General features: G+C 45.1%; 1 protein-coding gene across 2 annotated transcripts in view; it reads left to right on the plus strand.

The window, feature by feature from the left end:
• Window positions 1-21,798, plus strand: part of SPOCD1 (SPOC domain containing 1) — a 948,037-nt gene that overhangs the window by 419,427 nt on the left and 506,812 nt on the right. For both annotated transcript variants that reach the window (XM_069622501.1, XM_069622502.1), the window contains exon 8: window positions 2,924-3,049. In XM_069622501.1, coding sequence (XP_069478602.1) covers window positions 2,924-3,049 — 126 coding nt within the window. The remainder of the gene's footprint in view (window positions 1-2,923; window positions 3,050-21,798) is intronic.

Below are 21,798 nucleotides of genomic sequence, written 5' to 3' on the forward strand. Positions count from 1 at the left end.
GTGTCTCAGTACCACCAGCCTGTTATTTGGCTCTATCTCACAACCAGGCGATTCTTGATTACTTTCCTTGGAGGGGATGTGGCTCTTCTAGCAGAAGCAGGCGTATGGATCCCGACAAGTCTGTTGCTGATCGTTTCTTTTCTGTTCTCCCTCAGTTTTCAGATAATTTGTTTCCACAAGAAGGCATTTCCTTTGTATCCTTGATGGGCTTGGTAGTACCCCCAAAATAGGGACAATGGCTCCAGCTATCCTTGCCTCTTCACATATCTCTATGTCTGTGCTCTCCTGTGTCTTTAGGCTTTTTGAGTCTAGGCCCCATCAGTATATGGGCTCTGGTCCACAAAGCTGCAATAGTCCTTGTCCCTTTGCTTCACCCCCATTTCTGGCCTCACTGATCTCACCTTCTACCTCTCAGCACCCCTGCAGGTTTGTGACCCTCTTGGCTTGGCCAATACTGAGTTCTCAGCATGAACCTCTATGCCCACTTAACACCTTCCTTTTTTATCCCCCATCCTTTGCAACTGATGACCTCCTCCTTCTCTCTTCTGTTTTTCTTCCACTGCTTCCTTGTATTTTTCTCTCTCCTCCAATGTCTTCCTCTCCCTTCAACTTAATTCTCTATCCTGGTCTTGCCCTCTTCCAACCCCTTCTGATCCCTCGTTCTTTCCTCCTTCCCTCTCCTGACTTGACCTTCTACAACACCATCTATTCTCCTTCCTTCTACTTTCTCTTTTGCCATCCCCCTCAGATTACTTGCGCATCTCATCACTTGCACCCAAAACGTTTTGAGAATCTGGCCCTACGTGTTTTATGTATGGTATCATCTGAGATCAAGCAAACGATTTAGAGTCTGGCAATGAGCGAATTGTACCTTAGCATCCATTTACTAAAGAATAAACAATTATTGAATCACTATCATTGGTGGCCTTTTTCTCCACTTCAATTTATAGATGATCAAATCTCTCCATCACTATTATATTCAAGAGAATGAGACCCCCTTTGTTCTATGGGCACGTGTCAACCCTGAATTCAGAAAAGAGAACATAATTGCTGTCATTTAGCTGCAAAAGCTATTTGGCATTTGTTCAAGCCTGTAGATCATTTTCTATAGCAAGCAAGTGCCATACTTTTGAACCACAAGTGATACTGTGGTTCTTCTGGGTTCCTCTACATAGCCCCCATGACCAGTTTTGCCACCAACAATATTGTTGCCACAATTTTCCTATTGTCAGTGGGTAGACTTGATCCTTCGGGATATCCAAAAGTATTATCCCCGGATCCCAAGGAAAGGCCTCTCCTATGACATTTGAAATTTAGTCAGGTACCAAGTGCTAAAATGTGGACCATTTATTGTATTCCCACCATATTTGATGCAATGGTCCCAAATTCCCACACTAGCACCTGCATTCTCCCGCTAAATTCCTATTCATGTTACTCAATCTGACTGATGGGGTAATGTGCCTTCTGTTGCAAAGCTTAGTTACAATTTCCCTGAACTGTATGCACATTGAAGACCCCACCGCTCTCAGTAATGAATTTTTAAACTCACACATGTGGAGTAAAAGGAAACGGGGAATAGGACTAAATTAAAGTTATTTAATATATCGTAGTCCATAGTCCCCTTTCCCCCACTAGTCCCTCCCTTTGTCCGCTCTAAAAGAGTCTGTGGTCTCAGCTTCTGGAATGAGAGGCAGTTGGGGCTGGAAGCATCCACCGAGGTGATCCTGAGCAGGAGGTGTGTACACATAGGAGATCTATTTGTTTCTAATAGTAAAAATGCTGCTGTGCATCATGCTCCGATCCTGGGGATAATATCCTGTAACTAGAGAGAAAAGGGTCTATCGACTAGGAGTACAGTTATCAATACAGGTGAGTAACTTTAATTGCATCAAATAGTCCTTCTTCTGGTGTTCCTTGTCAATATCTGTTTACATTTCTTTCACTGAAAAACTGGTGACACTACTCCTTTTGCCAATCAGTGTGCATGTGGATGACAGCACAAGCATGTGGATGTGGGGAGGGAGGGCTGAGAAGGGTAAAGTAAAAATGCTTGAAGTAATAAAGATGCACTTAAAAAAAACAGGGGTCTTGGGATGGCTCGATGTAGAAATTAACTGAGGTTTGTGAGAGCCAGATAAAATGACAAAATCAAGGGAATAGAGGACACCCACTTCAAGGTATAGGAGTGATTCACACAGGAACACTGCTATTGGTGAGGTGAAGGGTGATGCATGTTCCAGAAAGTGTTCAATTAATGGATATATTTGGGGGAGTGTGAAAATGCAAATGGGCATTGCCATAAGGGAGACAGAGGTGGAAGAGGCACCCCTATCATGTGGAAGTGAGGCCAACTACTGGAAGAGAGAGAGAGAGAGAGAGAAAAAGAAAGAGAGAGAAGAGAGTGAAAGAGAGAGAAAGAGAGAGAGATACACCTGTCATGACAAGCCGAATTGGCAGAGAGGAGTGTCAGAAACTTGGTAAGTGGATCCTGATTTGATTCCCGGGCTTTTATTATGTATTGTTCCCCAGATGCCAGTTCTAGAAATTGACTGATGCTCATCTTTTGCTTACCCAATCAACATCTGCGTGTTCCCCCCCTCCCCCTCTGCTGTATGATCAGATCCAATAGTTAGCTATAAGGGCTATCTGAGGCTGTGTTTTTCTGAGGCTCCTGAAGTCCATGGGGTCTCAGAAACATCATTTGGGTAGCAGGTTGTTCCATTACCGGTCATGTTTTTCTAGATTGTGATTTTTTTTTAGAGCTGCCAACTCCCCCATGTCAGCAAATCTTCAGTTCTTGGTTCAGGGACCAGTTGGAGCAGGTGGGTCTTATGGTCATGGCATTTGGTTTACCTTGTTGTTCAGCAGATGTCTCTTCAAAATAGTAGAGGGTGCAGACAGTAATTCCTTCTTTCTTTCATAGGCCCTAGACATAATAGAAGAGGAGGAGAGAAAAGTGCAAACATGGCAGGTGACAAAGCTCACGCACAAAGGGTTAATTGAGATTGACGCTGATACGGACCAAATGTTATCCCTGGAGGACTTGGAGGTGGGTGCATGCATTTGAAAGATATAACAGTGTACCAAAAGCACAGATCCAACACACACAGGTCATGCAGCTTAATTGTCATTTGTGGCATGTTTTAGTGCACCTGGGGTCAGATGCAGCTTTACATCTTCCACCTCAAACACTTTACTGCATCACATCTCTGAGTGAGCAAATGAGATACTTTGTATTCACCAACAACTAATTAAAGCATCTTTTGGCAAGTCTTTACTGTAACCCTGCATACAGCCCAAAGAGAGAAGTTCCCCCGGATGAGATTATATATTCTCATTTATTTATTTTCCCTTTCTCTCTTCCTTTAGTTTCCTCACTTTTGTAGATTTTAATTTCTGTATATGTACACTTTGTGCTCTCTTTTTGCACTGGAACTCCCTCATAGCTCTGCCAGGGCACCTTAATCTTGGTCCAGCACCCCTGCTCTTTTATGTACTTGGAAATAGTGCACTTAATCCATTCTAGGATCTTCCTTAATACTCATAAATAGGGAATAACTCAACCTCTGTGTAGGCCCTTGCATGTTTTTTTTTTGTGTAATCTATCTTTATTGTAGTAGTTCCATACAAATGAAAATAAAAATAAAAGCTACAGTTATACTTATTGCGTACATGTGCATTAGAGTCATTGTTGCTGTTGTGCATGAGTCTTTTTGGAACTTAACGTTTTATAAGTTTAGAAAACATAAAAAGAAGATAACACACAACAGAGTTAAACAGACTTAACATTACCTAACACTGTGGCATGAATGATGTTGATTATGAGTCCTTGTGGCCAGAGTCTGTTGCCGTCCCTAGGAAACCAAACATAGCCCGCTGGCACCACCTCAGGGCCCCTATAATATTGAAAATGTCCACAGCAGAGAACGCCTGTGATAATGGGGCTCTCTCGCCTTCACCCATTCGTAAAACTGGGACCACACTTTAAGATAAGTCTAATAAGACCCCATGGACAGTACACACACTTTTCGATTGATAACACACCCCACAAACGAACCCCCTTCCAGGGTTTTCCATTGGTGAGCCAGGACAGTTCTGGCAGTGGTTAGCATATGCGTGAGCAGGCTTTCCGCGGGCCACTTGCTGATAGACTCCCTCCTCTATTGTCCCAAAAGGATACCTAATGGAGAGTGAGATAGTTGGACCCTGTAATGCCCTTAATATGCCTTAAGATCTCTTTCCAATACACCTGGGCTTTCGGGCAGGCTCACCACATGTGTATCGGGTCTCTGATTTCCCCACACTTCCTCCAACGTAAGGGCAAGTATTGCTGGTGTAGTCTGTGTAGCCTCTCTGGGGTCAGATACCATCTGAAGCAGAGTTTATATGCTGCTTCCTTTATTGTAGCACATCTAGATGTCTTGTGTGCCCTACACCATATCTGCTCCCATACCTCGAGTGGTATTGCAACCCCCACACTGAGGTCCCATTGTTCCATATACTCGAGACTTTCAGCCTCAGCGCCTGATTCCAGTGCTGCACAGCGCAATTGATGGCAGCAAGCAGGGTCCCTCCTGCCCGCCTGGCCTGACCACTAAGAGAATGGTAAGCTTCCTAAGGATATGGATGTGACACACTGCTCCAGATCACACAACCCTTTGGGTCAGATTGTCTGTCAATTCAAGCATGGGGGTTATCCCTGCTGCCAGCAGATATCTATCGATGTCTGGGACCCCCAAACGCCCAGAATAGACCGACCGCGTCAGAACCTTTCTGGGGATAAGAGGCATCTTTTTACCCCAAATAAATGTGAACATCTCATGTTGCAGGGCCTGGATCTGTGACGTTGGTATAATTATAATTGGGGATTTATAACACGCTTAAACCAAGAGGTTTCTAAGCGCGTACCCAGGGATCAAACCTGTGCTCCGTGTCATTATGCTTCCAAGGCGAGCGTGTTTCCTCTGAGCTATCCTACCGGCACTGGTAAGTGGAAGGGAGCTTGCAACATACAGCAGTTTGGGCAGTAGAGTTATTTTAAGTGCAGCTATGCGCGCAAACCACCTGAGCTCCTGCTTGTGCCACCTCTGAAGTTTATCTTTCAGTTCCGCCCACAGCGGAGGCACATTAGCCTTATACAGTGTCTCATACTCCCTGGTTAGTTTGATACCCAAATATTCAATGTCTGATTCAGGCCATTGGATTGGGAATTTTTTACGCCAGCCCTTCACTGTCTCCGGATCCTCCATTATGAACTGGGTTACCCAGCCCTTTAAGACGAGTAGCAATACCCTGGAGATGGATGGGGAAGCAGATTTTATTCATACATCAATTATCAAAACGACTCAGGTAATTTCGCAAAAGGAAGTATGTTTTAATATCAAGTATCTAAAACAGGGAGTACAACGAACATCAGCACTCGCTCGATTGTCTTACTCTACTCATCTTTAGTAAAAACTGAGGTTATATTGTGCAAAATCGCCATCAGTGACGTGCTGACCTGTGTCATTACCAACGTCATCCTACGTGGCAAACTATAAAACCTATTGGAGGGAGTGATTGATTCTAAGCGAATATCTAAGTATAAGTTCCATATCAGTATAGAACCGTGAAGGAGAGTGATAGGGTATTTAAGATCAGGTGGGGCAACTAAGCCCGCCCGTTACAATGGCCACTATGAACGTCACTAAATACACAACGGTCCATTGGCTACACAAACTATAGGACCCTTAATTACGCGGCCCTCTACAATTGGTTGGCTTCTAACCTCCGTCAGTACTTTTCCACCTACGTTTAGCAGCATGCAGACTGAACGTCCAGGTGCTGGTGGGCTTGCCTTCACACTAGCTTCCCACCAGTTAATGTTTCAATCCATCATCACCTCAATGGTCCAGTGTCAATTAGTGCTTTGAAGTTTGGCCTTGAGTTTGTACTGTGCTCTGAGAAATGTAAGAAGTGCGGGCACATCCTGCCCTTGTGCGTAGGTGTGACCACCTCGATGTGCCAACTTCCTTCTTCCACGTGACTGGACATCATGAAATCTAGTCTTTTCGTGTATTTAATATTATTTTCTAATAGTCCTCTGACGTCTTTTTTTTTTGCTCTAGCCTTCCGGACAGGAGTCTCTGTTCTTTCACACGATTTGTATCCAATGTCAGCCAATTCCAGTTCTGATAACACCTTGGCTTCTTGGCTCATCCAACTCCTTCTGCTGGGATTCACTTGTTATTCAATTAACTTTTTCACTCCAACAACCTGAAATGAAGCCTTCTTGTTAATGTTCAGCACTGCTTATAATGCGTAGTGGAAACATCCATCTTTTACTCATCCATATGCATCTATATATATTGGTGCTTGCCGCAATCTATTTACTATAAAGCTTGAAGCTAGCTTTTAAGAATTACTTTGCTGCTTGTGTTTCTTTTGCATCTGCACATGTTTCAACTAGCTTAATATCTTCATCTGTTTCTGTGGCATAAGCTTCTTCACTTTGATCCCAAGATGTCACTTATCCTTTGTACTTACTTGATGCTTTATAGAATATCTGCATTCTCTGGTCTCTGCATCTCTTCTGTGTGCGTCCTCTTTCTGTGTGACGTCTCCATTAATCTTTGCCATTCATCTCCTCTGCTTCTTCAGGAATCTCATTTAAATGGCCATCATATCGTCTTGTATGCAGATACGGTTTTCTCAATGGGTAACTTGCCTCGCTGATCTTCTTAGGTATAGGTACTCTCACTGGTACGGCCCAGAGTCCACGCTGTGCTCTTTGTCTGTTCATCTGTTCCGTGTATGTCTCATACTCTGGTTTCCACTCTATAGGTAATAGAGGGGGGGCAGTTGGAGTAGGGATACTTGGCTCCTCCTCTGCACTCCCCCCTCTGGGCAATTAATCAACCACCTTCTCATCATCCTTTATATCTAGACATCCTTGTCTGAAGAAATGTTTCTTTGGTATCCATATCTTTATTACTCCCTTCACGCATCCTGCTGATTTCACATGCTCATCCATTTCCATGTCATGAGCATGCACTGTCCACTGAGACTGCAATAGATCCATCTTCCCACATATTTCTTATGGTTCTTTGGGTATAGGAACTTTGTTCCTTCAGGTACATGAATACTGGCCTTCACAAAGTCTCTGATCTCTTCATCTGTCAGATCATTGGGCTCCCATCCTGGTTCAACATCAATCATAATCTTCATCACTATGGCTTTCTTTGCTGTCTTTTTGCACTGCAAGATTATTATCTTGATCACACAAAATCCAAGCAATATCAACACGATCAGGGCTCCAAGGAACTTGAACATATCTGCCATCCATTGTGGAACCCAAGAGAAGAGTGGTCTAAGCCAGCTGCCATCAGCAATGTCTTCTACTTCGTCTATCATCTGGCCATGGAGTTTCGTCAGCATGTCTATGGCCTCTGTCAAGGTTCCATTCTCGCCATCATGAGAAGGTTTGAATGTGCAACATGATTCTCTGATTTTTGCACAAACACCTCCATCCATAGCTGTGATCATGTTCAAGACGGATCTGTTCTGGAGAGTCATCAGTCATATGGCTCTCATCTCCTCTCTGATTGCATTGAATCCCTTTATAGTAGTGTAAATTGTCTGCAGCAATTCCCATCTGGTTATCTGAAGCCACTTGGTATTTGCTCCAACCTGGATTCTTGTCATGAATATCAACTGAAGATGTCTGGCAGAACAGTCTGTGTTCAAATGGGATAGAGTCAAAAGCTTCTATTGATTTGGCTGGAAAGTAGTTCTCTCTATTTATCCTCTTTATTAGCTCCACAGATCTCTTCTTCCTCAGGTGAGCATCTGCTTTTGGAAATCTGTCGAGGTTCAGAACACTCTTCAGAATCACTAATGCAGGGACATGGACATTTACCAATGTGCATATTCCTCCCCAGTTTTTAGGTAGCCTTATTTCCTTATTTATGCCTTGGATCCACAAGCCCAATAATGATCCATGATTACTGCTGTTCCATGCACTGTTCCTAATGTGTCAAAGATACGATTGCATTTCTGATTTTCTCCAACTTTTCTTGTACCATTACTTCTGAAGCACAGCTTTGAGCTTTCCAAAGGCACTATCTGTAAGGGTCCTTAGAAAGTCTTGGCCATAATGGTTTGCATTCAAAATAGTCGATTCAGGACGATTAGTTACCATCCAAGCTCTGCAGATCACCACTCCCTTTCCCCATCCCTCTGGGGATAACACTGACCCCCAGATCTGCATTTGACCTCTGCTCTTCCAAATTCGAATATCGTCTGCAGATTTTCCTTCGGTCTTCAGCTTTTTTTTCACTTCCCGTCTGATTTCAGCTCCTTTTACTCCAGGTTTTTCGTATCTGATCACATGATTCCTCGGCTTGGCATTGTTTCTTGTTTTTATATCTTGAATATAATCATCTTCATCTGGATCTGTCCATTCAGTTGCCCATTTGAGAGAAGCATCACGACCCATGACCTCTGGTTTTGCAAAGTGCTACATGTGAAAGATAATGTGCTGTTTTGACATTATTTCAACAGCTACGAAGATTTTCGACTTCTCCATGCTGTATGGCAGGAGTGCACATAAGAAGCATTCCTCTTTGAAGTTCTTTTCCCAACTTCATTCATATGTTGGTATCATATGTTATTTCCCATGTGTGCCGTGCTGTCCGGGTAATCATTTAATTCATAATTATCTTCCTCTGTGCTTCTTTTAGGTCTCATGTTATGGAATCTCATGTGAGATTCCATAATCAAATCATGAAGTGTACCAACATAGCTTCTTCTGACTGGATTAATCACAGTAACATCTATCCGTGGACGAGCTACACCTTCATATGCTCCTTGAGCTGGAAAAGTTCAGAACGTCTCATCTGCTCAGCAGCCCATTTAGGCATGAAAACGTCTTGCATAATCTCCACCTGGGATCTTCTTTTCGAAACTGCTTTTGGGTCACTTGTCACTGGACCAGGTGTTTTTGCATGTGTTACTTGTGTAGGCTCACCCTTTACAACCCCTTGTCATGACTGTCTTGCCAAGCCTTTCTCTGTTGTCCAAAAATAAGTTCTGAAACACCCTTTGCTTGTGAACGATTTTTAATTACATCCATCTCTTGAACAGGAATGACTACATAGGGTCTAGGCTGCCTAGTAGTTGCCACGCGTACATTTTCCTTCTGCTCAAGAACATGCACAGGAGTCTGAGCTCCATTCGCACCAATATAGAACGCTGTTCGTACAGTCAGTGAAAGTAGCACGATTATGAACACAGTGCAAGTGTAAATGATACAGTGGTACGTTAATCTACAACATTTATTTCCTGGACAGCGTGAGTGTCTCTCGTCATGTGGTAATATTATATTGCTGCTTAGATTCCCCATCTTGATTACCTAAGGAAGAAAAAACTCAAACTTTAATACATCAGCATTGTGAACTGCTTCTGGGAGCTGCTGTCTTGACTCAGCAACTCGTTCTCGATCCATTGTCTGCTTACTGGATGACAAAAACAACTTTCTCTGTGTCTCTGGAATCAGTCCTTCACAAACCAAACTGTAGATGCCTCTTTAGTATGAAGAAAAACGACCTCAGTAAGTCTAAACAAGCTCAATGACATAGATTATCTCCCAGTCTATGCCTCAACCTTTCGCTCTGTCCCTCAAAGGAAAGTTTCTACATCGACCTGTGATTTCGCTCAGAATAATAATGCCTTCCAAGATCACATTCAGATTTGCAGTGTTTCTCGAATCCCTTAGAAAGGTGAGCACATCAGTGTGCCTTCCAACAAGATGCAGGTACTCCTCGATCAGACGAAAAAACACCACACTGACTAGTCTATGAGCTGGATCAGTTGATAGTGGCATTTGTACTCTCCTCACTGTACTCAGGTAGTTGCAAGAGTTGTTCAATGATGACTATGAGCAATTTTCTTATAATTGGGCCATTCTTAGGATCTCGCAAGAAAGCTAGTTTCTGATGCTTGTTAATCTGCTTAGAATTGCATGCTGTGCATATGGTCCGACATCCAGTGGTAACCGCAGAGTATTGCATCTTGTCTTTCGGGGACTGAAAGGGGACGTCGGCATAGGTGTGTCTGTAAAACTATCCCTATCGTGACGTGTGTAGTACCCAAAATCCCTCACGCGCCGAGGTCCCTCAGATTGTTTATCTTTACCGAATTTTCGGTTTATGCCCCGTTAAGTCACTTCGCCTAATAAGACATCTTCGACGAAGACTACGGAGGAATCGTCAACGGCTGTGGTCTCTGCGCTTAAGATCTAGTGGCCGGATTTCCACATGGTCGGGTCCTGTGGCCGACCTATACAGTAGGAAGAGTGGGTTCGGGGTGGCCATATTGTTATTATGTTTTTCCTCCTTTCCACTTCTTTCCCTTTCAGTCTGGTCATCCTTCCCTTTGAATATGGAAAGTACTCCTTTTAGATTCTGACCTAAGTGTAGGGTTAGATATCCTTCGAAGGATGAGCACAGGACGTGTAACGCCTGTCTCCCCCTAGAGCACGACGAAAAGCGGTGTTCGGTGTGCATGCTCCTTAAGCCTAAAACACTTAAGGATCGCTGTGTAAAACGGTGGGCTGCGTACGGCATGTCACACATGGAGCCTCCCTCCCCTACCGCAACACCAGCCGAAAGTGACGGGGGTACTTCGGATGACCAAACGTCCAATGCGGATGTTATAGACCTTGAGATAGACACTTCTAGGTCTGCCACGCCCGTTCCCGACCCTTTCAGACTCGACTCTGGTCTTGCTACAGGGACTGCACCCGGCGACAAGGGCGTACAGAAACATAGCACTAAGCACACAACCCCAACGCCATCTTCGACGCCTTCGTTGAAAAAGGCGAAAGCGCCAACGGGTCTGTCGAAAATTTCGCCGGTTCCCTTGGATGGTGTAGATCCAAAGCCTTACCCGCATCCGCAATAGCCCATGACGACTGGGCAAACAAAAATGAATAAGGGCGCTACTCCCCAATCTACACGCTCCGAAGTTTTAGATTCCGAAACTTCTACCATATATAAGGTCTCTATAGGCCCGAAAGTTTCGACTAGGCCTCTACCCGGCACTCTGACCGCTGGGCCTTCTGGTGCAGCAGACAGCATTTTGGCTACTGCTACATCGTCGGAGGCTTTGTCCCACGACGATTCGGTTACTATCAGGAAGAGCATCGGTAGGATCGCAGCGGCGGTGGGCCTTACCCCGGTCCCGCAGAAAGTTATGGGCCAGGCCGCGGAAAGATTTTCGACGGACTTGGGCCGCGATTCCAATGACTCTTACGTGGATAGTCAAGAGCCTCTCTCAGACACCCTGAGATGTTCCTCTTGACGCCAAAGGGCGGAGAACGTTGTTTCTCCCCACCTAGGCCCTTTAATGTCCTCAAAATGGACTACTGAAAAATTCGAGGGATGCATGGATCGGCTGGAGCAGATTATCAGACCCTAACCTTCAAATACAAGATGCGCAGCCTCAGGCTTTCCTACAGGAAGAGGTGGCCCACATGGACACATACAGGGAAATTTATACTGAACAAGAGGAATCCTCTTTTCTGGATATTTATCGAGAAGATCAGCAAGAGACTACAGAGAACTGGGAGGAAACCCAGGAAGAAGGACAGGCTCCTTGGTCACATCAAGATCAGTACTCTGATATTTTGTGCATCGATTCTCCTCCTTCCACTCCGGCTCGCCAGGCCTCCCCTGTGGATGACCAAGTAGCTTTCAGCACCATGTTGAAAAAATCAGCATAATTCTTCAAAATTGCCACTCAAGAGGCTTTGCCTGAGCAGGATTTTTTGGAAGACATTATTAAGGAAAAACCTCCCACAAGTCAATCCATTCCCCTCCTTAACTCTGTTAAGAGGCGGATAGCTCCATCTTTAGTCACACCTGCCCAGACAAGGGCCGTGAACCTGAGAGTCAAAAAATTATTTCGGCCTTCTCCTTCCGATCCCCTATATATCAAGGGGCATGCCATCCCGGACTCACTGGTGGTGACCACTACTCGTAAGAGGGCAGGGGTACCCCTTGCCACTGGAGAATCACCTCCGGACAAGGAGTCTAAAAGATAGTATGCCCTAGGCAAACGTGTCACGTCAACAGCGGCATATACCATTCGGGTTGCTAATAATACTACACTATTAGCAAGCTATGCCGATACCCAGTGGAACCTGCTCCAAGAAGGCCTTCAGGAGGTCCCGGAGCTGGCTAGGACCAAGCTTCGCGCCATTGTTGCGGAAGGAAAACTGGTTAACCAGAATGTGATCAAAAACATCCTGGATACTGCAGAAACATCTGGCAGAGCCCTTGCACAAGGGACTCTTCTGAAGAGACACGCATGGCTGCGTACATCGGGGTTTAGACCTGAGACTCGGGCCTCATTAATATGCCCATCGAAGAGTCTAACCTCTTTGGGAAGGCCGTTGATGAAGCGTTGGAGACAGCCAAGAAGCAGCATGAGACCTTAACGTCTCTGCAACAAATTACACAAAAACACTCGTCCCAGAGGCGTAATAACTCTCGGCGGTCCTTTCGAGGACAAGCTCGTGCCGGTCAAAACAACTACGGCACGGGCAAATTCAACAATAACCAAACATCTGGAAGCCCCGCTTACTATCCCTCAAGGGGTCAGAAACGCGGCAAAGGTAGAGGCAGAGGCCCCAATCCCAGAGGAGCCACAGCCTCGGGTCAGAAATGACCACCAAGTCCAGGTCCCCTCCCATGCCTCCCCGGTCGCGGGGCGATTAACATCTTTCCTCAAGGCATCGGAGGGGATAACTTCCGACCAGTGGGTCTTAAAGACGGTCGCCCACGGTTATTGCGTGGAATTCTCCCGACCTCCACAGTTCAGACCGTCGCGCTCACGGCGCCTTTCACCGGACCATCTAAAGATCCTGATTCAAAAGGTGGAAGCACTGCTGGGCAAGGACGCCATAGAAGCCGTCCCTATTCTTCAGGTAAACAAGGGTATTTATTCAGTGTACTTCCTTGTACCCAAAAAGGATCTCAGCATGCGTCCTGTTCTAGATCTGCACCCAGCGAACAAGTTTATAAAACCCCAGAAGTTTTGCATGGTAACACTACAAGAAGTGATCCCATTGCTGAAACGGGGGGGACTTCATGGCAACATTGGATATGAAAGATGCATACTTTCATATTTCAATGTTGCCAGCGCACAGACCATACCTAAGGTTCATGATCCAGGACAAACACTACCAGTTCAAAGTACTCCCCTTAGGCATCGCCTCGGTGCCAAGGGTGTTTACCAAAGTCCTGCCAGTGGCAGCAGCACACCTGTGCAGACTATCAGTCCCAGTTTACCCTTGCCTCGACGACTGGCTCATTACGGGGGACTCGTTCGACGCTTGTTTTTTTCGAACACCCAAAAAACAGTAGATCCTCTCACGACAGACGCATCTCTCACGGGGTGGGGAGCTCACCTGCTTCAGTAGACGGCACACGGAGTGTGGTCCCCTCAAGTAGCGTCCAATCATATAAACTTACTGGAGCTATTAGCAGTGTTCAAAGCATTGAAAGCCTTCCAGGTACAACTGCAAGGGAAGACGGTGCTGATCTTAACCGACAGCACTACAGCAATGTATTACCTGAACAAACAAGGGGGCACTCCCTCTCCAGGGCTATCCAAGTTGTCCCAAAACATTTGGATATGGGCTCTCAAACACAAGATGTTTTTGTTGTCCCAACATTTTCGAGGGGAACTCAATCTAGCAGATGTACTCAGCAGAGATATTCCTCTGCCAGAAGAATACGAATGGCGACTGCATGAAGACATTGTATCCAGCGTCTTTGCTGAATGGGGCTTCCCAGAGATCGACCTTTTCGCTACTCAGGAGAATGCCCAATGCCAAGACTACGCCTCCAGGTACCCCCAGAACTGGTCCAAGGGGAACGGTCTCTAGATAACCTGGTTGGGGAAATTTGTCTACGCTTCCCCACCCCCCCCGACTCCCCTTCTCAACAAGATACTGCACAAGATGCATCAGGAACCAGTTACCATGATACAAGTGGCCCCCATGTGGGCCCGCCAACCAGGTTCGCTCACCTAATGGAAAGTTAAGAGGATTTATCCCCCACCTCTCACCCAGCTCCTGGGTGGGATCTGCTGAGTGTGGTTTTAACCAGGCTCATGGGAGAGCTCCCTTTGAGCCTATGCATAAAGCAAGTCTGAAAGACATGACTTATAAGACAGCCTTCCTAGTGGCTATCACTTCTATCAGAAGGGTTAGCAAACTACAGGCTCTTTTCTGTTTTAGATCCCTTTGTCACAGTCCACAAAGATAAGGTAGTTCTGCGCACACATCCCAGGTTTGCGCCTAAATTTATTTCAAAGTTCCATGTGAACCAGTCAATCGAACTACCCACTTTCTTCCAGAACCCTACTAACATGTCCGAAAGAAGCCTTCACACACTAGACGTGCGCAGGGCAGTCATGTTTTACCTGGAGAAAACTAAACCACTAAGAAAGACTAAACAATTCTTCGTTTCAGTAGCAGCTGGTACAGAAGGGGATCCTGTCTCTAAATCAGCTATCTCAAGGTGGATTGTCAAATGCATCACACTATGTTACACTCTTGCAAAGAGTGTACTGCCCTTCAAGCCTAGAGCACATTCTACTCGAGGCACCGGGGCATCTATAGCATTCATTGCAAATGTTCATCTTGAGTCCATTTGGAAAGCGGCAACCTGGAGTTCTGTACACACCTTTACAAAACACTATTGCCTAGACACTAATTCTAGGTCTGATTCTCAGGTAGGACAAGCAGTACTAAGACATCTTTTCTCTACTGTTCCTTCTCGCAACCCACCTCCAACTCCGGATACTGCTCGCTAGTCTATGCACAGCATGTGATTCTAAGCAGATTAACCAGCATCTGAAGACATGCATTACTTACCGTAATAGCATTTGTGATGATTGTATCTGCTTAGATTCACATGCGGCCCTCCCTACCGCCCCGCTCTGGGTGTAAGGAACATAGACTTTGTACTACTGTCTCTCTTTATGTATAGCTTTGGGCTCCCTCATGGCAGAAAAAATACAATCGGAGGGACCTCGGCGCGTGAGAGATTTTGGGTGCTACACACGTCACGATAGGGATAGTGTTACAGACACGCCTATGCTGACGTCCACTTTTGGTCCCCGAAAGACAAGATGCAATACTACGCGGTTACCATTGGATGTCGGACCATATGCACAGCATGTGAATCTAAGCAGATACAATCATCAGAAATGCTATTACGGTAAGTAATGCATGTCATACCAGTAGTTCTCCCCACCAACGAAGGGAAAGAACACAACACCAACTCGAAATAAGTAAGAATGTGCCTAGAAATGTCATCACTGGGTGACACCATAGGTAAATCCAAACAGAAATTCAGTGTCAAACGAATCTGGGTACTGTAGCCTTTTCTAATTGCTGTATCCACGATCAGAATCTGGCATAATCCTCTTCTTATCAAGGCTTAAGCATGCCTCAGTCCAAAGTCAATAAGCTACTGTGGCTTCACGAATACAGATCTTCCCTTAACCCTGCAACTGATATGCAGAGAGTGTTTGAATTGACTTTCCATCACCCTTTTATAAATGGCTTGAAAGGTGTGTCCCGAACCAAGCTACAGTCCAATGAATTCTTTATCTTTCTACTTGTCAGCTTCTGCATCGTTCTTCCTCGTCATCGATCTTGTCTGCACGTGCTGTGGTTCTTCCCCGATGCTTGTACTTGCTTCGTGTAGGGGTGCGGGCAGAGGAGTTTCTACAGCAAAGATTTTAATGTCCCCAAGAAAGATCCAAGCATGCCGGCCCTGCAATTTGACAGCAGACGGCGTGACGTCTTCCACAATGAATGGGCTGTTAAAACGGGGTTCGTCCCAATTTTTCCTTACGTGGTTGCGGACTAGAACCGCATCTTCAGGGATTGGGAAAGTTTCTGAGATTCGTCTGTCGAATATCTTCTATGTTCTCTACTGCCCTACACCAATGTCACTACAGCTGTCCTGGAATGACAGAACTGGAAGTCATACAGTTCAAATAATCATGAAATTCCATTTCTAACAGTTCTGCAGTTGGCTGAGCATCACTTCTAACTCTGGATGAAGGCATTAGGGGTGCTCTCATTCACCTCCGCGTCACTATTTTGTGGGGCGTGAGATGGTGGTCAGAACCCGGTTGGTTCCTTAAAGCATATAATGCCAGTGGTAGGTAATGCAACCACCCTTTCCTTAAGGTAAGCTTAGATTTGGCTATTCTTTCTTTTAGCAGGCCGTTGAGCCTCTCACAGTTTCCATTTCCTTGCGGATGATAAGCCGAAGAAAACCTGTGCTTTATGCCAAGCAACAAGCTGATCTGTTCAGATGTCTGATTTACACAATGTGGACCATTATCTGACCTCATAACTTCACATACTCCCCATCTAGAAAATACTTCCCGCACTAAAAATGTAGCTGCACAGGTGAATCTGGGTGTGTACATTGACCTGCCTCTAGCCATCTCGAGAAAGGACACACCACTACGATCAGGTATCTATATCTATATCCATTACATACTTGTATCATGTTGACATAGTCGATATGCCAGTGCTGAAAAAGGCCATTAGGTCTTGGAATGACTCCTGTAACTGTGCACAGTGTATGCCCAGCTGTGCATTGTTGACACACAATACAGTTCACTACAAAGGATGTAACATGTTCTGCTAAATTTGGCAGAAACCATTCCTCAGCAATAGTTGTAGCGAGATTCTACCTAGTCGTATGCGCGGGGTAGTGTAGCTGTTCCAGTGCTACCCTTAATAAGGCTATAGGCATCACCGGTTTACCAGTGCTGTCATGTCACCACAATGCTTCAAAGGGGTTTAAAGAACACCCTCTTCGCGTCCACAAATTATTTCCTCTTGAGGTGCTTCCCCCTGGACATCTATTAACTGCGTTTTTGACAAGTGGTTGTATCCTTCAGATACAGTCATCATAACAATCATTTTTTTCCTGCACTTCATCAGACCTACCATGTCTGCTGCCTTAAACCTAGCACTTGCAAATTTCTGGCTGCACTACCACTGTTTGTAGCCTTTATTATTTATTTAGTGTTATTTATCTGTTTCTCCTCTGCTTCCCCCTTTCCACTTCTCCCCATCTTCCATGCGCTTTTCCCCTCCCCCTCTCCCATGCACTTGCGCGTTCTCAATGTCACTGGGCCTAGTAAGAGCGCTGTTTTGTTCTCCTCTGTTCCCCTCCCTTGCCTTGTCGCGCTCTGAAACACTTTTGTACTAGCGCGATAGAAATAAAATATCAATATCAATTCACATTAGGAGTTTCAACATTCATCATCTATTTATCTGTAATTGCTACGCGCTTGGCCACAGCGTCTGCTGCTTGATTTCCACTTGAGATCAAATCTGGCCCCTTAGTATGGGCTGCGCATTTAACGACTGCTATGCCTTCTGGGAGTTGTAGTGCTTTAATAAGCCTGTCCAATAAGGTGGCATGCTGCACTGGCGTGTCGTCTGTTCGGAGGTAGCCCCTCCTTTTCCAATGGGCTTACCCTTTGTGCACCTTTGAGGTCACATAGGCGGAGTCACTGTACACTGTTACTTCCTGGTCTACGTGATTCTCGATTGCGAGTATCAAAGCCAATAATTCTGCAGCCTGTGCTGAATAATGAGATGGCAATCGGTAACTAATAAGCACCCGAAATTCCCCATTTGCAGAGTGCTTTACCACAGCGGCACCTGTATACCTCTATCCATCATTTTGATCGATGCTTGAAGAACTGTCAATAAAACAATCTCTCCTCCTGCTAATGCATTCTCTTTTATTCTAGGAAGTTCATCATAGAACTCTTCATAGTTTGCGCAGTTGTGTATTGGTTCTCCTTCTGTCACTGGCTCCGCTACAAACATGGCAGGATTCACTATTTTACATCAAACTGTTTTGATTGCTGGGTTTGATATGACTACCTCATAGGCAAAAGCCCTTTGAGAAGTCAACGTGCCTTTTGGTTTTTCTAGAATGGCAAATAGTGTGTGCTCAACAAATAACGTCATGGATCATCCCATCACAGCTTTCTCTATGGCGAAGGTGGCGGCTGCTAAACTTTGTTTGCACGGAAAATAACCTCTCATCGCTGGGTGTAAAATTCCACTGTAATATGCAAGAGGGTTGCACCCCAACGTGGTTCTCTGCGTGAGCACTGCCGTCATACCAGTGCCATCTGTATGCAAGAACAAGAATTCCTCAGCATAATTGGGAATCCCTAAAACTGGATCTGTGCAAATTGCTTTTTTCAATTCGTCAAACCCTTCTTCCATTGCCTCAGTCCACACAATTTTTTCCTGCGTTGCCTGTGCTTTCTTTAAAGCCTGCAATAAAGGTCTTATATATGAGCTGTAGTCAAAGACCCATGCTCTGACATAATACCAAAAATCTGTGCATGTGCTTTATCGTGTGTGGCTTTGCTGTTTTTAAAATAGCTTCAGCTCTCTCAGGAGTATCTTTCTTTCCCTCATCAATTGGCCAATATACAATACTTCTTGTTGACAGTATTGTAACTTTTCTTTGTCAACTTTATATCCTTTATCAGCGAGTATAGGCATCAGCTGGACAGAATCGATTCTGCACTCTTCTACACTCTTCCTCTGAGGTGCTGCAAACTAAAATGTCATCTACATATTGCAACACAATGTTTTCTAAAGCAATTTTGCTTATGTCCATCTGAAGTGTTTTTCAGCCGTGTTTGTCTGAACGTAAAGGTTGCCAGATCCTGTGATGGGATTGGGAAAAGCACATTTTTCAAGTCAGTCACACTGAAATATCGTGCTTCAACAGGTGTATTACATAGAATCATAGACGGGTTAGGAACTAGAGGGAGCTAGAGGGAACACGGCCTCTACAATCTGGCTAGTTGGACAAAGGTCCTGCACTAGACGCCACAACCCCCTTACTATTTTTCACAGGGTACAGTGACGTATTACATGGTGACTCTGACGTCACTAAGATGCCCTGATCCATCTTGGCGGAAATCGTCTCTCGGGACATAGGATATTGTCGTCCTCTAGGTAAAATTGCTCCTGGTTTCAATTTAATCTTTACTTCTACAACCCCCTTTAATAGGTCTACGTCATAGGGGCCGGTAGTCCATAATGAAACTGGCACTTTCGCCATGTCTTCATCAAAATACTTGGGACGTTTTTGTGCTATCATCATTTTCTGATGAACTTCTCTTTTAATTAATATTACCCAGTAAGTGATACACATCTCAAATATCATTTTGTCATTAGATGGATGATCTCCAAACAGATCATCAGTGATGTCGGTCAATCTGTAACCTTCCCCGTTGGCGATTATTGCGCACCATTGTTTTCCTTCATCATCGTGTCCATCAAGCAAAACCATTTCCCCTCACACTATGGCTGCTTGTATCTCTAAGGGGAAAACACGTCCCTTTTCTTCAAGCATAGGTATTCGCGGTCTAAACAAAAATTCATCTGGAGTACTCATTGTTCTGACCGCTAGGCCTGGTAGCCATTACAACAGAATGCATACTCCATACTGGAAAATCTCTGGTTCCAATGGAATTGATCTCATAGCTAGTTGTCCTGCAAATGGCATAATCATTTCGCACACGTTTAAGTAATGCATTTCTGGTGTTGAACACACTATACCTTCATCAGTGAACGAGATTGTCATATTCAACTTAGTCATTAAATCTCGTCCCAATATATCGGCAGGTGTTTGCCTCGAATATAGTAGTGGCACCTTCATGTCACATTCTCCTATAGAAACTGGTAATTCTTCAGTGAAAGAACTCTGCTTGTGGCTCCTGTGAACCCCTGAGTATTCATGGCATTACCAGACATGGAAAACGTTCCCTCTCTTATACATGAGCACGTTGCACCCGTGTCTACTAAACATGAAAAACGTTTGCCTCCCATACTGACGTCCACTCTTGGTTCCTCATGAGGGTTTGGCGTCACAGATAGTATGGAACACATCAGCTCTCCCAGTGAGCTGTCCTATAGCGGGTCCACCTCATCCCGTTACTTGTTAAAGGATTCCCTCCATTGGCAGTGACATCCCCTATCACAGGAGTCATTAACTGACCTGTGTTTGTGTTTTGCTGAAGCTGCATAGGTGATTGCTGTGACTGTCCTTGTGGCGGATTAACTGCCACCTGCTGTGGTTGGAAGCCTTGCTGCACTCTCGGCGCATGCTGCTGCATTGCTTGATTCTGCGCAAATCCATCTCCATTCTGCTGCGAATATGCAGGTGGATTTGACATCCCCCTCATGAAAACTGGCCATTTTGTTCCATCCCTAGACTTCTACACGTGTAAGAAAAATGCCCCATCGTTCCACACGTCCAACATATAGGCGGTGGTCTCCCAAGCTGCCCATTTAGCATACTCTGGTTATCATTCTGCATATTTTGAAACCCATCTTGGTTATTCTGAAAGTTTCCCTGATTATTCTGCCAATTCCCTTGATTACCTTGCCAACCACTTCCTAGAAATCCTCTTCCTTGTGGAGCATATCCACTATTGTTTTGATCAAACTGCCTTGATTATTCACCTGCGGCATGTTCACTATCTGCTGTGAATTCGATCCCTCTACGCTGGTCAACATCGCCCCTTCAATGGCGTACTCGGATAATGTTTTCTGGACTAACTTTGCCTCCTCGCCTTTGCGAACATCGTTCTTTTTGCAATTCTTTTCCTGCAAGAGTCTGCAGTAATGCGCAATGGTCAGCTGAATCTCTGACCACGGTTTAGCTTCTATACCTACTAATTTCTTGAGCTGCTTCTGTACTAGCTCTGACAGACCTTAGCATAATATATGACAAAATACTGGTATAGATTTTCCCCAAGATTCACGCGTTTCCAAGGCCCAAGCCTCCTGGAAATTTTGAATGTAAACCAACGCATCATCTCCTTCCTGCATCTTTTTCTTCATTATAGCTGCCATATTGGGCGTGTCCGGAATACAGTACTCAAAGCGCTTTCCAGACTGCCTCCCTACAGTTATTGAATGGTGCTCCGTTGCGAGTAGTGTTGACTGTAGTCACACCAGGGTACCCTTCCCTTGTCCACACGTCATAAGCCCTCTCACCAAGTATGGCTATTAAAAGACCCTTAATGTCCCCTATGATCAATGTATTTCCCCCCGTCATTTTCTCTAATTCATGTATCCATTTCCCAGCACCAGAAGTTAAACTCGGGAGTTTACACCTTGGATTATCACTATGCATTTGAGGCCATGGTAAATACTTTGGTCTCGTTCCTCCTTTCTCTAGCAAGGGAAACTGTGAAACTCCAAACTCATTCTCATCCCTCATCATGTCTATCCACCGCCGGGACGATATTCCCGCATCGCCTTCTACCTGGCAATGATCTTAACCTGCTAACATAAGGGAGTGACTCCCCCCTCTCATCGTGGAGTTGCCCCCTAGGTCGGTCTGACTGTGTCAATGGCTCCGATGCCTTAGATACAGGTGCGTTTAAATCCGACCATCTTACTTCTTTTTCCATAGAAAAGCATCCCTCAGGACCACGTGCATCACCTCTCTCTTCCCCATGGAAGGTTTCCCTTTCCTCGTCCGACATTTCTTGTGCCCAACTCGTGCAACTTCTCTTTTCGTCATCTCTATTTAGAGTCAGTCTGTCTAAAGACAGTTCCTTATGTCTAGTACTACATGAGGCTTCCCCCGTGTCATACAACTGAGTGCTCTCGAGACGGTCATTTTCGCCCTTCCCCCTTGACTCCTTCTGAGCTCTCATTTCATG

This window comes from Ambystoma mexicanum, chromosome 11 (assembly GCF_040938575.1).
Source record: "Ambystoma mexicanum isolate Mex_15411 chromosome 11, UKY_AmexF1_1, whole genome shotgun sequence".
NCBI classification, from domain to species: Eukaryota; Metazoa; Chordata; class Amphibia; order Caudata; family Ambystomatidae; genus Ambystoma; species Ambystoma mexicanum.